Below are 20,851 nucleotides of genomic sequence, written 5' to 3'. Positions count from 1 at the left end.
AAGGCAACAGAAACCCTAGCCTGAAATAAGTTGAGGCAAATAACGGTAAGCGAACACTAATCCTCAAATATTAGCTGATTTGATCTTTAAAAAAACAACATCGCTGTAACAACATACTCATGCTACATACATATGTCGGTGTGTTACATAAATATATAAAATAAATGCATTTATTGACTACTAATTACCAGAAATCGCAGTTCTGTCACTCTACTCTAACAGTATGAAATGCCCGCCAAAGCACTTCCTGGAACTATCTGAAGTCTACGTGAATCATGTCACGATCAAGCATTTAGAACTTCCGTTGTCGCAACTCTCTCTCTGGCAGGTACCAGTAAAGGAAAAAAGATAACATAATTGGTAAATATTTAATATATGTAATTTTATATTTTGAAATAAATGTGTATGTACAAGGCAGTTCTTCTCATTTTTTACCAGGACACATTATCTAGCAGGTTTATTTTGCATAAGTCAGACTACAGTGATAACCCACATACACATCTCAGGAATAATATGTGAATAACAAAGGGAAATACAGTATGTAATGGCTTCACAATGAATTTAACACTGAGATTCAATCTCACTTGGGGGTCACAGAGAAAGTGGTGTGTGTCTACAAGTTCCCAGAAAAAGAATTAAATAAAAATGTTATACTAACTCCTGCTACTAAAATTTGAAAGACTTGTTTTTGGTTCATACACTGCCATGTATTTAGGATTGCACATTCTAATTGAAAATTCAAAGGCGTTCCTATTTTTTCTTAAATGGGAGATGCAAATAGAGCTGTACAGTAAGTGCAAAACATGAAGGAAATTGTCTGGTCCATAAAACCTATCTGTATTTTGTGATTTTGCATGCTGAAACACTATTTCAAGAAAATGTAATGTTTTATTTACAGAAATGTGGGCAGATTGAGTTCTTTTATGCTCTATACAGAATCGACTTGAAATGCATACTTGCACATACAGTAAGGGCACTTGGATGAAGACAGATTCAGAGAAGTACACACAAGCAATGTAACAGGGTATTTGTGTAATATTTTTCACTAAATATGATCACTAAACTCACTGAAGCTCTACGGTTGACACGATGTAAAAAGAGAAGTGCTTTTGTCAGGTTGAGTCATTTGAATGTTATATAGCAATATACAATGTCTTAACAAAGATTTCATCTACTTATTACTTCCAATTCTGCTGTGTTGCCAAGTCAAACCAAATGGGGGTTTACCACTGATCTCCACTACTGTAAAAGTCTCTAAATTATATAATGTTAAAATAAAATATTTTTGAATTTATGAATTTATTCCAAAATCAGAAAATTACTTTAACAACCAAGTTTGGTCAAGGTATTAAAATACTTTCTGATGCCACTGTACTGTATTTTAATGGTGGAGGTTGGTCTTATTGTATCATGCTGACACCAGAAAAACTTGGTAGGGTGAAGAGAAGTGTGTGGTTATAGATTTAGCTCTATTAGAACATGCATCTAATTAAAATGTAGTGGGAAAAAAAGCAGATTTCAAATACTTTCCTGCTTTCAGTTTAATTGACTGTCTATGGCTTTGTTTTAAATGAAAACAGTTTAACTAGAATGTATGCTAGTGGATCATTTCTTGCTCTCTGCACCTTTTTCCTGAATGTGATAGTGGTCCGTGATATATTACAGAAGCCACAATTCATGGCGCTGCCCCGTGGTTGTTAAGGAAGACTGTGAGTTCCTCTTTGATTGGCTAGTTGTAGTTGGAGAGTACAAGAAAATCCAGTAACTTTTAAAATGCTTGAAATTTCACACATCACAATTTCATGTAGCAAATGGGAGGAAGGAACATCATCAATGAATGAGGTGTAGACTATGGAAGGATGTTGTGAAAGCTCCGCAGCTTCAGCCATGGTAAAGGCGAACACGTTGAGATATAGAACCACGACACAGAGGACAGGACTGCAGGGCATCACTGCAGGTCTGGCAACAGCACACATGCCCGCATGGTAGGAATATCATCTGTGACTATACAGAGCAGGAAAGGAAATATTGTTACATATAACTCTCCTTAAAAGATAAAACATAACACTTTCAAGAATTAGTACAAATCCTGCGTTTGAAAGTATATAGTTTGAGATGTAAAACACCTGCACCTTTCTCTGAACAAATGAATAGGTAACTTATTAGTTAAATGTGTGCTCCTCTCAGTCTTAAAGGGATTGTTTAACCAAAAAAGATATTGTCATCATTCATTCATTCTCAAGTTGTTCCAAACTTGTGTGACTTTCTTCCGTGGAACACAAAAAGTGATGTTAGGTAGAACGTTGGTCTCAGTCATTCACTTTGTGACGGAGGCTTACATTCTGCCTAACATCTCCTTTTTTGCTCTACGGAAGAAAGAAAGTCATACAGGTTGTGAAAAACATGAGGGATTACATTTTTTGGACAAACGTTCCCTTTAACGTCTTCCTGTTTGTGGCTTAGTCTCATGCCACACTGTGAAGTGAATCTCGGGTTCCAAAGAAATACTAGTAACATTTTGAAATGTTGGTGAATGCCTTACTTCATGTTCCATGCACACCACACATTCAGAGCTGCTGGGTCCATCAGCATTTGGGGATGTGGGAGTTTCAGGTGTTTTGGGGGTAAGTGGAGGAGTGAGATTCTGCTGCAGTGGGGCACTAGGTGTGGTTGGACCAGTTTCCTGTACCTCTCTGGCTGCTTTAGGGAATGCTAAAGGGAAAAACATTTTATTATTCCCTCAACTACAAATTAATAAATTGGATTTAAACAATACAAGTTAAGCTATTTTAATATATAGCAAGTTTTACTGAACATTGAGCAGGAGTCATAATGTCACCTAATCAAAAAAATTCAATGACTTCAAAAGAAAATGTAGGTTCTTACAGTCAGACAGAGTGCGTTCACTGGCCCATTGAAGAAGAGCTTTCTGAACACCAACCTCATTGATTCCCAGCTGTTAAAAAACACACAAAATAAAAAGTTAAAGAAAAATTATTCCAAAACACAAGGCAGTTTCCTACAGAATTAAGCTCTTGCATTATACTACATTATATTATCAATATAATTATTATAGTAAATTGGTAACTATATTTTAAACTATTCTATTATTTATTATAGTAATATTATATTAGTAAAATTTATGTTAAAGTTTATTAAATGACAAAACATTTATTGCAAACGTTTATCTGTAGCTATGTTGTAATATGAACATTGAAAAACACTGATTCAGTAAGTTAATTTAGTCAAGGATTTGTCACCTTGTGCACTTAGTGATGAGACCCACTTTTACCTCATTGTTTTATGGAACCCAGTCAACTTGAATATAATATCATTGTAATATAATACTGAATTATAATAGTCATACACTCACCGAGCACTTTATTAGGAACATTATGGTCCTAATAAAGTGCCCGACGTGTTCTTCTGCTGTTGTAACACATCCACTCAAGGTTTGACGTGTTGTGCATTCCGAGATGCTATTCTGCTCACTACAACTTTACAGAGTGGTTATCTGAGTTACCGAAGCCTTTCTGTCAGCTCAAACCAGTCTGGACATTCTCCATTGACCTCTCTCATCAACAAGGCATTTCCATCTGCAGATCTGCCAACAATCATGTCATTTTTTCACCATTCTGATGGTTGATGTGAACATTAACTTAATCTCCTGATCTATATCTGCTTGATTTATGCATTGCACTGCTGCCACACCATTGGCTAATTAGATAATCGCATAAATAAACAGGGATATAGGGGTTACTAATAAAGTGCTACTGAGTGTTACAGCTGTATTATAATAACTTATAATAACTATATAAAAATTATTATTGTACAAGTAATATTTCTCCAATAACTTCTTAACTTGTACGCAGCATTGCTATGGGATCTGGTTAAACCCTCAAACCTTTAGTTTGGCGGAAAACTGCAGGAACTTTCTTGAATATGGCGAAATTATCTCATCTCATCTCTGTCCACAAAAACGAGGTGTCATAGGTTTGATTTCATTTGTATAGCATTCCATATAAGGTCATATCTTGATTTCAAATTTATTTCAAATGGATCGTTTAGCCCTACACAATACAATAAATATGCAAGTACAGCAAGCTCACAGCTTGGGTATCATTCTTTTGCTGTGGCACTGGAGATACAGTATTGGTGGAGCACCGCTGCTGAAAAAGCCGTGCAGGAAACACTGACATGCAGATAAACAAAACATTGGAAGGGATGGACCTTGCTGAGGTCTTTGGTGGTCATGTGTCGCAAGGCCTCAGCAGTGATTCGGTGGTGAGCTATGATTGGCAGATAGTGTTGAGCAGAGAGTTTGCAAAGCAGATTTCCAAGATCCCTATCCACAGCTGCCTCCTGAGAAAAGAGGAGAGGACAGAAGAGTTTAACTGATATTGTGCCTCAAACACAGAAACTCTAAGCCTGTAGGAGAACAGATTGGAGCAGATCAGACCTCCATACGCAGAGACAGCGGTTTAGCATCCAGGAGTCTTTGGTATTGTATCATCCAGTAGTTTTGCTGACTGGATTCACTCTTCTGCTCCATCTCCATCTAAATAGCAGAGAAACAACACAAGTTACACAAAAGTTGTAAACAAATAAAAAAATTTTTATCAGGTTGTACACCAACTGATTCAGTTTCCAGTGTCTCTTATGACAATTTTAGGTATCTGTTCCAGAAACACATAAACATTGATGTTTTAATCACTCACCAGTACCAGCCTGAGCTCCTCCTCTCTCTGGTCCTTCTCTTTTAATAACTGCTGCAGCAGGTCAGTCAGAGCTGTCCTCTGGTCGGCGAGAACCTCCTATCACAGCACACATACACATTGAAAATGCACAAGTGTACACGTACACACACAAACATACAGCATTCATACAGAATGCCATACTTATCAGACAGTGCAAGAGTTTTGGGCCAGTTGACTGAACTGTCCATGGTCAATTGGGCCAGTGCTGTGTTGTCACTATGTCTTACATTCATGTTGTTTTTATGTCTTGCAAACAAAAAAAATGTTTTATGATATGAACTGAAGATTGTTGTTGTAAATTGTGCTGATTTAAAGTTAAAGAATGATCTAGCTGGGTGATACAGTCAAAATGGTAAGTATTGGAAGTTTTAGAAAGAACAGGTTGAAAATTACAAATCATGTTCTGTAAAAAACAAGCTTTTATGAATTTATACCTGTCATGGAGATACATAACATCTTATAATTTCCAGCCATTATTGCAAATTAAAACCCCACTAATTACTAATTAATTAATTACTAACTAACAACTAAATGATTAAATAATTGATATAAAAATGTTTGATTACACGTTGTATAAAGCCCATGTTTTTAATGCATTTATAATGGCTTATAATATGCCTTATTATAATATGTTATAACTTCTGATAAATAATTGTAACCACAATTATAATACTTACCTATTCATAGTTTTACCTTGGAGTATAATGAATCATAACACAGTCAACATAAATTTTATCTGCAGAAGTTATAATGTATTATATAAATGTGTATTATACATATTAGTTATGCTTTAAGTGAAGTGACAAAGGTAATTTCTTCTAATAAACATCCATAAGATATTCTTAAATGGTTATAAGACATTACAAGTCAAGCTTGTAAAATTGAATTTATATGCAAATGCACAAAATACAAAGCAACACATATTCAATGTAAATTTTGAGACAATAAGAAAAACACTTCTAAAGCTACAATGTGGAAACTTATCAGTAACTCTCATTCAAGAAAAAATGTGTGTTGATCACACATGTAGCCAAATCTTTGTCACTTCTTATAGAAAACAAACACACACACACACACACACACACACACACACACACGTGCGTTGCTATCCTTATGAGGAATCTACATAGAAATAATTATTTTTATACTGTAAGAACTATAAGATTATATCCCCTAACCCTCACAAAAAACGTTCTGCATTTTTACATATTCCAAAAAACATAGTTTAGTATGTTTTTTAACCAATTTGAATAATGGGGACACTAGAAATATCCTGATAAACCACATTTATAGCATAATACCCTTGTAATTACCAGTTTGTAACCTTAAAAAAAAATTCCTCATATAACCACCATAACTGGAATGACTGCTTTGATAATTTATAAAGGTGGTGCAAGCATGGTGCTTAAACATGAATGGCATGGAATGATTGAGTAATCAAATCAACAAGAAAAGTGATGGATGATGAGTCATATTTGTTTGCATTATAGTTGCCCATTCCATAGAAAGGAAGCCACCATATTGTCCACTGCTGCCACATACCTGCAGGTTCTCAGTGTCCAAATTCCTCCTCTTAACCTCCAGCTTTGTCAGCTGCATTAACTCTGCCTCTATGAGTTTTATCTATGGATACAAGCATACAGTGGAGGTGTGAATGGCCCCATGGAGGCATGGCAAAACACAACCACCTTTTGGCTTCTGTATTATGAAGCCTGCATCCAACGAGAGGTGGGATGTGAGAAGCATGGGCAGACTAAAACTGTGCAAGTGTAGAAAACCAAAAAGCAGAAAGGGGCAGAAAATGGGATTGTTGCCTGAATGACTAGAATAAGACTACAGTATCTTAAACATTATTACCTAATAAGTTGACTTACAAAGTACCCACTGAATATCCTTCTAAAATATTTTTGTAAAATTACATTTAATATAAGGCATTTGAGTTGGTGAACAAAATCATATTCCTTTATATAGTCTCTAAATTCAAAGAGATCTCATCCTTTGAATTTGCTGAAGTGAAATAAATCTGATGCTTTTCTATTTGGTGGGGTGTCATTTATTGAACCTAACTGAAACTTTCAGCAACATACCTGATTGCGAATGTAAGCATGCACACTGTCCTTCTGGAGCTGAAGGGCTTCAAAGGCGGCTTTCTGCATTTCCTCCTACAGACAAAGAGCCAATCACAGACAGGGTTATAATAACACACAGAGGGTAAACTCATTTTAAATAACCACTGACCACCAACTAACTTAATATTTCACTAGGCCGACAATGTTCCTTAATAATATATATATATATATATATATATATATATATATATATATATATATATATATATAGTATTGCATTATCTAATTTTGCCTATAGAACAAATAGATGGAGGGAGAGATAACTATTGTTTTTTTAATACAGACTGTTATGTATATTCAGGGTCCAAAATTAACACACACCAAACATCAAATATGAGTAATAATTGGCCTGCAGCTATATTAGAAGTTGCAACATAATGCTTGGATAAAAGCATATTGTAAGAACGATAGTTTGACCCTCGCTGATGTAAGTGAAATGCGTGGTTCCTTAAATATATTAGGAACAAAATCGTGTTACATAGAGAGATGGAGAATGTTCATCCCGAATATGATGCTGTGACAATGACCTACATTGTTTGTCATTAATATGCAAGGAAAATCAGCTAAATAATTCCATTGTCATAGGGACAAAAATAAATAATAATGCAACAACTTCATGGCCAGTAAGATATTTTTATGCCCAGTCATTGGCAGGTGTGACAAAAAGTTAATTTTGGACCCTGTGTATACTGATTTATTAGGTTACTGAATACTTCTAAAATATTTAGTTGAGAGTAATCACCTCTTGAAGGATCTGACTAATGGCATTGCTTTTGTCTAGCTGCTGAAGGCACAACACTTGGACAAACTTCTTATCTAAACAGTCCAAACTGAACAAATAAAAAATAAAAAAGAAGAGAAAAAGTTTAAGAAAAAGTGAAAAAGAATGAATCACTGCATTTTCAGTTTCAGTTTAGGAAATACAATTCGGATTGAAAATATTAAAACAACACTGCAATAAAACTGTTAATCAGAATTCAAATCCATATATATTGGTTGCGGAATTGCACCTCCTGCTGGCCTCAGAAACCATAATCTGTTTCTTGGCTTCACTGGCCTCCTGCAGTAACCGAAGAGAGTAGCTCTCAGACAGCATCCTCTGCATGGCACCTGCAAACACACAGTCATCTTCAGTACCACTGCAAATACCTGAGTTTCTTCTTAAATGTGACTTTTGGGCTATTGGCACTTTTTATTGATAGAGGCAGAAGAGAGAGGACAGGAGATGAATGGGTAAAGAGAGGAGGATTGGAACCGCAACCTAACACTGTTCATTGGATTGAAACCTGTATCTTATATATGAACACCACAGCTCAATTTGTCTGGAGTATGTGCGCTAACCACTAGGCCATGGCCCCAACCAAAGACCTGCGTTTCTAATTGCTCATTACTTAATATAATACCAAATCTCTAAAACTCACTTGCCACCTCTTTCTTTCTCAAAGAGTCAGCTTCTTCCTGTGTGATGGCAGTAAGATGCTCCATTCGTATTCTAAAAAACAAGCAAAACACATTCATAACTATTTGATATATATATTCAATCAATAAGGGAACATTTCACATTTTGCAAAAAGCAGAATATCTTACAAAAAGCAAATTTTTGATACTGAACAAAAATCTCTGTCCAACCTGATTTACAGTTAACTCTGAGCCTGATTTTGGACTCCGAGGAATAGTTCACCCAAAAATTGTAATTCTCTAATCATGTACTCACTCTCATGCCATCCAAAATGTGTATGACTCATTTCTTCTGCAACAAAGATTTTTAGAAGAATTTATTAGCTCTGTAGGTCCATACAAAGCAAGTGAATGGTGGCCAGACCTTTCAATCTAAAAAATTACAAAAATCACATAAAGGCAGCATAAAAGTAATCCATATGACTCCAGTGGTTTAATCAATGTCTTTAGAAGCGATGGATGAGAAACAGATCAATATTTAAGTCCTTTTTTTACTATAAATCTCCACTGTCACATTCTACAAGTGACAGCGAAGATTTATATTAAAAAAGGACTGTAATATTTATCTTTTTCTCACCCAGTGATTCCATTGCTTCAGAAGACATAGGCCATGTAAGCACAACAAAGTTTCAGGAGTGACAACCCCAATTAAATGCAGTTGCGATGATTGACAAGTGTTAACCGTAGCAATGCTTCAGCGTCTCGAGCCTGTGGACAACAAACGTGAATGCCATCAGCTTAACAAGTTTCGTGTTTGCTATTTTTGAGCAAAAGGATTATGCACCAGAAATGTATTATCATCTGGTAATGTTTAGTTAGCTGCATCTACAGAATCACTGTGTATGATGTTTCAGTATGCACGCTCTCTCTGGACTGTAATGTACAGGTTATCACAAAACTGGGCTGATGTGACAAACTGCAGATGAGAGACCGACTGTAATATATGAATGAATAAAGACACATACCTCTGGTTGTGTGATTTACAACAGAAGTCGGACAAATCTCACCTGTGCTATTGATCACGTCATTAAATAGTTGTTCAGTTCGGTTCCGTACACTGTGTGGAATTTCTGAAAATGCAGTTGCCACTACCTGAAATTTCCGAACTGTGCATGTACAAAACAGGATTAAGCACTTAAAGGTGAACTGACCTAATTTAGTTGCAGTGTGTATGTGGCCAAATATTAAACCACTGGGGTTCATGTATATTACTTTTATGTTGCCTTTATGTGAGTTTTGGAGCTTCAAAGTTCTGGTCACCATTCACTTGCAATGAAAAGGACCTACAGACTTGAGATATTCTTTTAAAAATCTTTGTTTGTGTTCAGCAGAAGAAAGAAAGTCATACACATCTGGGATGGCATGGAAGTGTCTGAATAATGAGAGAAGTTTCATTTTGGGTGAACTTTCCCTTTAATGGGAGGGGTCAATAGCACTCGGTGCTGTAGAGCAGCAAAGTGAAAACAGCTCAGAAGTTACTCTGGACTGTAGATTTCTTAAGTGGCTCCATTATTTAGAGGAAAATTCACTTAGCAAATTCTGTATCAATCCATTAAAGACCAGTGTGCAATTTCCACTCACCGGTCCTCCTCCAGAGCTTGCAGAAATGCAGCACTCTTTGCCTGTCTATCAAACAAAAACACAAAGAGTGAGAATTAAAGTAAATGGCCGACCCTTAACAATAAAATACTAATGGACTGAGTTAGAATAATTAAAGCAATAGTGGCTCTACTCTACAAAAAATATGATATTTTAGAGTGTGCCCACACTGTGCCCTCACCGTTTGTTATTAAGCACAAGGTCAGAGACACGGCTCATGATAGTGCTCTCTGCCTGACGCACTTTATCTAGCATTTTCTGTCTCTCTGCTTCCTGGGTCTTCTGCTGCTGAGACACACCTAACTCCAACCGTTCCTGATCCTGAGAGAGAGAGTGAGAGAGAGAGAGAGAGAGAGAGAGAGAGAGAGAGAGATGTCTTTCTGAAAATAATGCTCAGAATGTCAGAATTTCCAACATCCTATTAACAAAAGTGGTTAACAGAACACAGCATTAAGTCATGGTAAAATACAAATTTGCTTTCATTAGCTTGCAGCTTCAGATTGATGTTCTGCCCAGTCACACTAAGTACAAATCTACAGTGCTTAATTTTGTTAGGTAAAGTGGTCTATATATATATATACAGTATATATTTATAAAGCAGATAGTTATGGCACTAAAAACTAATCATATAAACCAGATTTAAATCCAAAGAAAAAAATAACCAATATAGTACACACTCCTGTGACTACATAAAATGAATTTTAAAATAGAATCAATCGAATTATTTTTAATTGTTTTGCTACTTGGCTCCTGTAAACAGCCTAAAGTTAGAATAATAAACTGTATCACTTGGAGGAAGAGTTTATTTTAGCTATGCTTTGCATTGTGCCTAAAAGGGACAGTTCTCCCAAACATGAAAATTCAGTCATAATCATGTTCTAAATCCATATGACATTCTTCCTTTTGTAAAAAACAAAACAACAACAACAACAACAGATGTTTGGCAGAATATAGAATGTCAGTCACCATCACTTCACCATTCACTGAATGAAACAAATATGTAATGAAAGTGAATGTGACAGAGGCTAACATTATGCCTAGCATCTCATTTTGTGTTCCATGGTAGAAAGAAAGTAATTCAGGTTTGAACAACATGAGGGTGAGTAAAAGATGACATAATTTTAATTTTTGGGTGAACTATTTCTTTAACGCTCATAAAATAACAGCAAAACAAACCCTGTCTATTGTGCTGTATCTAGTTGCCATGGTTACCTGTTTGACAGACATCAGGACGTCCTCTTTGTGGGAGTTGTTGAGGAAGAGGAGTTGAGTGTGCTCTCTCTGTTTCTCTTCTAGCTCTTTCTCAAAGTTCAACTTTTCCAGCTGTTTCTGCTCCTAGTGAAGGAACAGAGAGAAAGAGATGGAAATAATACTTGACAGGAAAATCCAACAATAACACAGAAATATAATAATACATACCTTTTTCTTTTCATAGTCCATGAATCTGCTCTGAAATGTCAAAGAGAATATAAGATATAAGCAAGTTATTATTACATTAACAGAGAAGAAGCACACAAATGTTTGCTGTTGACCTTTTTAGAAACTTTCCTCATTATTTGAAGCACTGAGAACTCGAAACAACCTCTAATATAGCAATAAATCACATGGAGCACAAAACAGATTAAACTGCCCTAAAAGGCTTCTTGGACTTACACTGACACCTAGCAGCTTGGATGCAGCATCATTTAAAATCAATTGCTCTGATACCATTGTAGAAATGTAGCATTCACAATCAGCCATAATTACTTCAATTAATAAGTGAATGTGTCAAATAATAGGATAGTTACTGAGATTAAGCGAGCAGTATCCGGCTGGTCATGTGATTTTAAAATGGCAACCCCCATGTGCTTACCCTCTCCATCATGTAGAATAAAACAGCTGGTGAAAAAATGACTGGAATCTTCATTTTAATGTGAGTGCTCATGATTTCCTACAAGCATTCCAAAATTACAATTCATGTCTTTAGGAGTTAAACCTTTTTAATGAGGAAAAAATGATGGAGTGCACCTTTAACCATGGTAAAATCACAGTAAAACATAGCCTTGAGTAGCTTATTGCTATCACCAACAGTAATGTGATAAAAGGCACCAATTGATAATAACAATCACAATAAATAATTTTCCTCCCAATTAACAATATTAGGCTCAACCAGTTACATTTTTGAGCCACTTTATAAAATGTACTTTACAATTTAATACATAAATCATTATAAATAATGAATGACATCATAAACTGACCTGCCAGGCCATCTCCTCCCCGTCAACACAATCCACATCTTGCCTTACTCCATCATGTTCCAGCACTGGCAGGAGATACTGGGATGGAGGACAATACTCCAGACCCATCTCTAAACCACATCAAAAATGAATTAACCAAACAAACAAGATTTATAGAATGTATTTTCACGTGGGGACACATATGTAAATATTTAACCTGAATATATTTTTAAAGAATTTAAATCATGTCAAGAATACTTTTAGAAACCGATGTGTCAGGCAACGTTTTTAGTGTCTGTGGGGAGCACTGCTAGGCTCAGTGTTTTTGAAAATGGATCCCCACCTGAACAGAGGTAGCGCTGCACGTCCTCTGTGCCGCCTATACACACTGACACAGGAGGATAGCTCATAACATGTGCATCCAGAATCAGTCTCTGCCACATAAGCAAACATAAATATGTTTGGGTTGTCTTTTCAGAGTTGGATTTGATCCTACACAAATATATTCCAACATCATTGTTAAACCTTTATGCTATACATAACAGGACACTCACTTCCAGTGTACGAACAGAAGCCAGTTCTTTGGGCAGTTCTCTGATGCTGTTCTCACTTAGGTCCAGTGTACGCAGGCTGCTCATGTGACCCACAGACACAGGAATCACAGTAAGGCAGTTCCCTGTATCCATTATAACATTCAGTTAATTTAAGCACACATTCCTGAGAGTTAATGTGTTATCTCTTGTTTTTGCTTCTTTATGATTCTATTTTCTTCTTTATGTGGTATAAGGGATCCTTTGTAGTTTATCAAGCCACAATATATACTTAAATGTTTAATTAATAAAACTCTATACCAGTCAAAAGACTGTCAAATTCTTATCAGTGCAAAACAAAGCACAATACAAACCTTTCACGTTAAGTGTCTGTAGATGCCGTAGATCACCAATGGAGTCTGGCAGCTCTTTTATATGATTCTTTTCTACATTCAGCACCTTAGAAAACAAATAAATGTTTTATCTAAGATTCAAGAGGCCATGCTATATTGTAAATACAGTTACAGCTAAAGTGCATTGTTAGGCATGATGCACAATGGAGTTTCACAATGGAGTTTCACAATGTAGCGCTGCCTTGATTTATATTGCTTTTATAAAATTGTTACTACAAAATATAAATATTAATGATAAAAATTATCATTAAAACTTTAATTACATAAAAAAATTGTTATGTAAGAACCATCCTTTTACTAGAAGGTATAGTCTCTGACATGTAAACATGGTCTTTTAAGTTAATATTTGGCCCATATGGGTGCTGCACAGTGATAAAAATTGAATCTAGGTGAGCAGTTATTTCATGTTCTAGACATTACTACATCATGTATTTTAGCATGGCTTGAACAATGCATTGAAAAAATCAGCATCCGGCACAGGAACTGTATTCAAATTTGTATCAATGGCACTGTCTGAGTCCACTTCAGCTTTCTTCATATACAATAAATTTACCTGCAAGGACAAAAGCTTCCCTATGTCATCAGGAAGTGATGTGAGTTTATTTTCATGCAGGTCCAACACCTTAAGAATGGACATATAGAAATACTGTCAGTGGATAGAAGTGCAAGATGAGAAATGTGTTGCAACAGGTGTCATCGATCAATTTCCCTCACCCTTAAAGTTGCTAAGCCACCAATGCAGCAACCTTTAGGTACAAGTGTCCTTAAGTAATTTCCATGAAGAATTAATACCTATAATTAGGTTAAAAAGTGCTGTTAAAAGTCTGCTTCCTCTGACCACAAAGAGAAAACAAACATTATTGTTCTGCTAGTGAAAATAGACTCACTTTCTTCTGAAGTACTTTACACATGGAGAAGGCACTGGAGGGGACCTGCAGACAAGCAATCAAAATTAAGTGTTAAATAGTTGAACTGAAGCAATGTGGCTACCAAAAAAATAAAAGTAGAATTAGAAAGCAACAATATTGTAGTGGATGTGAGCAGCATTTTTGGTTATAGTCGCCAAAATAGAGTCCTATTCTCAAAGTCAAGTCTCAAATCCCTTTTAGTAATAGTTTTCTATGTACTGCAGGTTACATTAAGGAAATAGTTCACCCAAAAATGAAAATTCTCTCATCATTTACTCATTATGCCATCCCAGATGTGTATGACTTTCTTTCTTCTGCTGAACACAAAGAAAGATTTTTAGAAGAATATTTCAGCTCTGTAGGGCCATAAAATGCACGTGAAAGGTGGCCACTGGTGAACTTTGAAGCTCTAGAAATCACAAAAAAGTAATCCATATGACTCCAGTGGTTAAATCCATATCTTCAGATGGGATATGATAGGTGTGGGTGAGAAACAGATCAATATTTAAGTTATTTCTAACTATAAATATCCACTTTCAGAATGTGAATGTGAAAGTGGATATATAGACTAAACAATATTTAAATATTGATCGGTTTCTCACCCAAAGCAATTGCATTGCTTCAGAAGATATAAATTAAACCACTGGAGTCATATGGATTACTTTTATGTTGCCTTTGGAGCTTCAAAGTTCTGGCCACCATTCATTGCATTTAAAGGAACTACAGAGTTGAGATATTCTTCTCAAAATCTTTGTTTGTGTTCAGCAGCAGTAAAAAACTCATACACATCTGGGATGCATGAGGGTGAGTAAGTGATGAGAGAATTTCCCCTTTAACCCTGTTAGAGGATAATTAATTTCATTTATCAAAATTATTGATTATTTTTAAGGATTTCCTGGAAAATGTTACTGCTGTGGAGGAGCAAATGACAGTACATTCTCACAGGACAACAGAAAGTGCACGAGAGACACTTTTTTGTCTGAATGGTGTGAAATTCAGAAAATATATTTCTACTCATAGACCTAAAGACTAGTTTTGTTCACGAGTCTCAAAATCCAAGTCTAAAGTCAACTGCCTAAGAGTCAAGTTTCCATTTCTGGTCTGATATATTCAACCCAAAATTGTTATTTATTATGTAAAAACTGATTAGCTATAATTAGGGTTTCCATAATTCACCTCTGAAAGATCACAGGTAGAAATGTCCAGAATGTCATCAGCACCTGCTTCTTTGGCCTGCACAAAAGATAGATGTGTGTTAGGGTCTCAAACAATGGGATATAACTGGTTGTTGCTAAAATCTCAAAAATATACGCAAATGTGGACACACTAGAATGCAGTTACATGAACTAAGACACTCACCAAGCACAGCTGGTTCTCAAGGCGTTTCTTGGAGTCCTCACTGGGTTTCTTCTTTTTAGAGAATAGAAACATCCTGAAGCCAGTAAATTATTTTTTGTTTGACTGGTAAAAACTCCACAACATCGACAAAAGCCACTGTCTTTCCAGCGTGACACTTGATTGATTAATGTGCTGTCCATCCGATAAAATATGGGATAGAATGAAGTAATAATATTAGTAATGCTTTCAATTATTACAAATAAAAAACTTTGATATTGCAATTAACCAATATACTCACTTGTTCACTCTCTCTCTCACACACAGTCATAATCACTCAGACATTTATATACAAATGAATGACCCATATAAGATTTGATCGATCGTAGTTTGAAAACAAGGTAATGCAACATTAACGATCAAAAAATTGTCATACCTGACACGAAAATACGAATACACGCGATATACCGGCTGTGAGACACCTTATTTGTTTGATAAAACATCGGTTCCTTAAGACATACCCCAAGATGTTCTCAATATCAATTTATTGCCCAGTGTTGTCAAGTATACTCCCTCTCGGGCATTAACACAACAAGCAGGAACAACTTATCGGACGTTGTGATGACGTAATGCTTCGTCGCAATGTGAAAGGCTGATCAGTTCTCGCGATACTTCGTGAGCTTTATATGCGTGGTGCAACATTCATCAGCCCTTTCCTTTTTCACTTAGACGGTGAAGGTGCAACAGTTATCGGTCGTCCCGAATCCGGGTTCATCCGACACCCTCATCTATTCAAGCTAAACTGAGCTCAACATCAGCTGATACACCATGCCTCCCAAATTCGACCCCACCGAGATTAAAGTTGGTATGTGTGGAGTAGAGTAACATTTTCTAGCAGTTGGCTTTTTTTTTGTCCGAGCGGCCATGTCTGCGCCCAGGCCTCACGTGTTATGGAGAATACAATGCTAGCAGGTGAACTTGCAATGGGTACATAAACGCAGGATTTCATCGAATTTGAGTGACTTGGCTATTAGGTCGGAAACCGATAGTTATTCGTAAAGCATGCACTTAACGATGTCTTTGAACTGTTGGTTAATTGGTAGTATCTTTGCTAGTTTTAGCTAATCCGAGGCGTGATTGGAGCAACGTGTCGTTCAGAAGTGTATATGTGAAACGTATGGATTACATTTGGATTGATGTAGTAATCGTTGAACCAAGATCGTGGGTAAATTTATGGTGATACACGTTGTGTGGCTGGATTCCACGTGCGACCTACATTTGAAAGAGTTTGAACTGGATAACGGTGTTAATAATTATGCTGGATCCGGAAAGCATTCGAGGAATGAGAAGCGGAGGTAACTAGCCTGATACTAGCAAATAATCCAGTTTTACTAACTATATAGGCATGTATATTTCAATAGAAACGTACCAGGATTGATGGGTCAAAATATGGTTCCTTGTGAAAATATGATCCTAAACTCGTGGTACTTTTATACGGCGATATAATGTGTGTATATGATGAACGTGTCGAACTTTTGCAACCGGTATTATTTTGATTATCGCGGTAACGCAAAATCGCCACCGCGCGGCAAGAAATGCGCGCACATACGCGGTACAAATTATGTGACATTGAGAAGGGGGGGGGGCGCGCTTCACGATTGCCTGGGATAATTGAAGAAATGGGGGTTTACAGGTACTAACCTTTTTCAGCAGCCGCTCAAGCGAAATTTCGGACCACCAAAGCAAATTCAATGACATTCTTCTCGTGTTCTGAATATGCTTTTCATATCACAACTGTGTGTCACGCGATTGTCGCTCGAGTCCTCTAGCAGACTTACTGATTGTGCTCAACAACAGGAGAAAGCATGTGATGACTGGCGCTAATCAATCCGGTTTCTTTACATCACCAACAAACTTCAAATTTGAAGTTTGAAAAAACCGCTGAAACTATATCATGCGTACAAAAAAAGTGTAATCCGTCATGCTTTTTTTTTTTTTTAACTACGTCACCCTTATATTCGGTTTGAATGATGTTCGACATTAATAAAACAAACCATTGCTTTCCAATATTCAAATATTGTGTACAGAAATTGCTTCGAGCTAAAATGTTTTTCAAGGATGGGAAGGATATTTTACTCATGGATGCGATGAATTATTTAATTTGTTGCATTGCTTTCAGAAGATGTCAAGTTTCTTGAGAAAATATGATACTAATCAACGACACCAGACTGCAATGTGAAATTTAGCATTGTGGTAAGGTTGATTACTAGAATACCTCAAATACATTTTTCAATTCAAGGTAAAATGATTCATGAGCATTAAGTTAAATTACTGGATTAATAAATAAGCCATTACAAAATGTTAAGATAATTTTAAGAAATTAAAATCATAATTTAAAGCGAGTGAAATCGAGATTTATAAGGTTGTGGTCATATCGTCCACCCCTAATAGTATATTATTTTTGTAAAATCCTTATCCAGATATCACACATGACTTGAAAAGTAATTTAAATTCTTTAGTCAAAAGGTGTGGTGTTGGAACCTTGTTAAGGCTTGTGGAGAAACAAGATGATTCTTATTTCTAATGCTGGCTACAGATTAGGCAAATTAAAATTTTCTATGAATTTAAAAAAAGTTATTTAGCATTTTTGCTATCACTTTATGAAATAAACACTTTTTACTGCAAAAACAAATAAAAAATACCACCATCTAGGTTTCCATTTTGGAAATATAAACTGAGGTAATACTATGACAGCCTTTGTTGGACCTCATTGAAAAGTAAATGTTTAATGGGGATGGGCACATTGATACTGATATGGTATCAATATCGGTCCTCACATAAAAAATATAGTTTCTTTAGTTTTTTTTTTTTACCCATTTAATTTTAATGCATCACATAAGCTTCAGTGGAAAATAATAATTATATGAGCAAATAGTTGCATGGCACTGGAACTTTTTCTTCCACTCATGACGTGCTGAAATGCATCAGTAATGACAGAAAAACAGCATCTGGAGTTATTCACACCAAGTAATGACAAACCTAGACGTGACATTTATTATAATGGGGTGGTGTGACCATTTTTACAGGTTTATTTAAATTAAGAGGTGTTAAAACATTTATAATTTTTAATTCTCATTAATAAATTGTAATCTTATGAAAACTACACATGGATTTACTGTAGCTTTATTGTATTAACCATGTCTGTAGTAACCATGTTTAGTTTTTTGCAGTAGCCAAGGTTTTGCTACACCATTACAGAGTTTCCCTATTGTAACTTTGTTTTAGTAATAGTAACATGAAAAATCTATGGGTAATTTGGTGGTTTTATATTTTGCTTATACATACTTTAAAAAAAACATTTACAAAGCAGCCTAATGATTTTCCAGTTTAGGACCATAAATATTCAAAAAATTAAGTAATTTAATTACAAATTTTATCCAAAGAATTAGTAAAAATTTCATTAGAGGTATCGATATTGGCCTAAAAGTACTTTGTATCGGATTGAAAAGAAAATACGTGGTATCGCCCATCCCTAATGTTTTAGTATTGTATTTTGTGGTAAAATGGTGTAGAATAAGTAGTCGTTTTTTTTTTTAAAGTGTAATTCAGAGTTCTAACTGTCTTGCTCTACAAATTAATCTAATTGGTGGGAATGTGAATTGAACTGATTTTTTTTTATGCAGTGTACATGAGGTGCACAGGAGGAGAGGTTGGTGCCACTTCCTCACTGGCCCCCAAAATCGGACCTTTGGGTCTTGTAAGTGTCTTGCCATCTTATTTCGATAATTTACATTTGGATGTATATGGCCCTGCTCTTGTTTTTGTAGAGCAGCTTCCCGCCACTATGCTAGTCTGTGAAAGTGACTATGTATAATCCAGTGGAGGCTGATAATGACCCAGCTCTAGGAAGCAGGGCTGCCCAACCTAATGGGCAACTCTGTGCCGAAAGACCTGGAACACACCAGTAATGTCACAGACCTGTAAATCTGTTCTGTGCCGCATTTTTATCTTTCATTGTCTCTCTTCTCAGTCCCCTAAAAAAGTGGGTGATGACATCGCAAAGGCCACTGGTGACTGGAAGGGTCTGCGTATTACTGTGAAGCTAACCATCCAGAACAGGCAAGCAGCGGTAAGCCCCTGAAGTCTTTTAGTCTGTGCCAGCTCTTGAGGTCAGCTAACACTAAGAGATATTTACAAGTTTTGTACTCATCCCAGATTGAAGTTGTGCCATCAGCCTCTGCCCTCATCATCAAGGCCCTGAAAGAGCCTCCCCGTGATAGGAAGAAGGTCAAGAACAGTAAGTGTCCTTCACTCCACTTAAATACAGTTTTGTTTTTTTGTTTTTTAAGATTAGTCTCCCTGTGTGACTTTGCGGTTCTAAACTGTAAGCCACCCGCCACCATGCAAGTCTGTAAAAGTGACTGTGTATGATCCAGTGGTGGCTGATAATGACCCAGCTCTAGGAAGCAGTGCTATCCAACTTGATGGGCAACTCTGTGCTGAAAGGCCTGGAACAAGTTCCATAGGGAAATAATTTGTACACACTGCCACCTTTGCAACTAAAATATAGGTTTAACAGCTTGCTTACATAAATGTTTTGTGTTTGTGACTGGCATGTTTTCTTTCCTTTTTGCTTTAGTTAAGCACTCTGGGAGCGTTACCTTCGATGAGATAGTCAGCGTTGCCCGTGTCATGAGACCACGCTCTATTGCCAGGGAGCTTTCTGGTATGTAGTTCTGCAAATGGCAACCTTTTATTGGGTTCATGCATTTTAGAGAGATTTAATGACCAGCCTCCCGCCACTGTTCTTGTCTGTGAAAGTGACTATGTATAATCCAGTGGAGGCTGATAATGACCCAGCTCTAGGAAGCAGGGCTGCTCATTTAAGTGGGTAACTCTGTGCCAAAAGGCCTGGAACATGTGTAATAACAATGCATGGAGTTCTGTTGATGATGATAGGATAAACCTTCTCGTCTCTGCTTTGCAGGTACCATTAAGGAGATTCTTGGCACAGCACAGTCTGTGGGCTGCACCATTGATGGTCGCCCACCCCACGATGTCATAGATGACATCAACAGCGGAAAAGTCGAGTGCCCAGCTGTAAGTATGAATGCCTTTTTTCTTTTCTTTTTCTTTTTTAATTACTTTGTTTAAACTTGTTTTTATTCTTTCTTGCAGGAATAATTGCAGACAAAAAATAAAAGTGGTTAATAAAAATTAAGTCTTTGTTGTGATTCTTTCTTGCATTAAACCGTTATCCAGGATGCAAACTCATGAGCAGTGAAAGTCATAACAGGTGTTCCAGATGTATAATTTAATTTGGTTTGAAGATTGTGGGCTTTTTTATTTTCTATGCAATTTGGAATTCCCAAAGTCCTCATGGTGGCGTAATGACTCAATCTGGGTGTCAGAGGATGAATGTTGCATCTGAGACCATCAGCCCAAGCTAATCTCCGCAGAGAGTGTGAACCACATTAAAGTGACCACCAGAGGTTACCCCATGTGA

The 20,851-nt window shown here is 36.4% G+C and overlaps 2 protein-coding genes and 3 non-coding genes across 6 annotated transcripts; 4 read left to right on the top strand and 1 right to left on the bottom strand.

The window, feature by feature from the left end:
- Positions 1-363: 363 nt before the first annotated feature.
- On the bottom strand, positions 364-15,947 carry lrsam1 (leucine rich repeat and sterile alpha motif containing 1). 2 transcript variants are annotated; one of them, XM_052101654.1, is made up of 25 exons: positions 15,782-15,947; positions 15,370-15,540; positions 15,187-15,243; positions 13,990-14,034; positions 13,817-13,894; positions 13,656-13,724; positions 13,064-13,148; positions 12,714-12,835; positions 12,503-12,593; positions 12,181-12,290; positions 11,363-11,392; positions 11,156-11,278; positions 10,125-10,264; positions 9,926-9,970; positions 8,308-8,378; positions 7,897-7,996; positions 7,629-7,716; positions 6,845-6,919; positions 6,300-6,380; positions 4,719-4,814; positions 4,460-4,558; positions 4,231-4,362; positions 2,887-2,956; positions 2,543-2,712; positions 364-2,004 (listed from the first exon to the last, which is right to left on the bottom strand). In XM_052101654.1, the coding sequence occupies exons 2-25, from the start codon at positions 15,439-15,441 to the stop codon at positions 1,882-1,884; spliced, it is 2,172 nt and encodes a 723-aa protein (XP_051957614.1). In that variant the 5' UTR covers positions 15,442-15,540; positions 15,782-15,947; the 3' UTR covers positions 364-1,881. The 2 variants fall into 2 exon arrangements, with proteins under 2 accessions (XP_051957614.1, XP_051957623.1); XM_052101663.1 differs by lacking the exon at positions 15,782-15,947 and adding an exon at positions 15,647-15,774.
- A 111-nt stretch (positions 15,948-16,058) lies between these two features.
- Positions 16,059-20,566, top strand: rpl12 (ribosomal protein L12). Its single transcript, XM_052101889.1, has 7 exons — positions 16,059-16,210; positions 19,029-19,102; positions 19,376-19,474; positions 19,561-19,642; positions 19,985-20,071; positions 20,333-20,445; positions 20,524-20,566. The coding sequence occupies exons 1-7, from the start codon at positions 16,174-16,176 to the stop codon at positions 20,527-20,529; spliced, it is 498 nt and encodes a 165-aa protein (XP_051957849.1). The 5' UTR covers positions 16,059-16,173; the 3' UTR covers positions 20,530-20,566.
- On the top strand, positions 19,181-19,307 carry LOC127634004 (small nucleolar RNA SNORA65). The gene has a single exon (XR_007969301.1). It is a non-coding gene; the product is annotated as a small nucleolar RNA SNORA65 (small nucleolar RNA).
- Positions 19,738-19,864, top strand: LOC127634010 (small nucleolar RNA SNORA65). Its single transcript, XR_007969304.1, has one exon. It is a non-coding gene; the product is annotated as a small nucleolar RNA SNORA65 (small nucleolar RNA).
- On the top strand, positions 20,141-20,267 carry LOC127633998 (small nucleolar RNA SNORA65). The gene has a single exon (XR_007969298.1). It is a non-coding gene; the product is annotated as a small nucleolar RNA SNORA65 (small nucleolar RNA).
- Positions 20,567-20,851: the final 285 nt, after the last annotated feature.

The sequence above is a fragment of the Xyrauchen texanus genome, chromosome 3, assembly GCF_025860055.1.
Source record: "Xyrauchen texanus isolate HMW12.3.18 chromosome 3, RBS_HiC_50CHRs, whole genome shotgun sequence".
Classification (NCBI taxonomy): domain Eukaryota; kingdom Metazoa; phylum Chordata; class Actinopteri; order Cypriniformes; family Catostomidae; genus Xyrauchen; species Xyrauchen texanus.
This window is presented reverse-complemented; position numbering and strand designations above follow the sequence as displayed.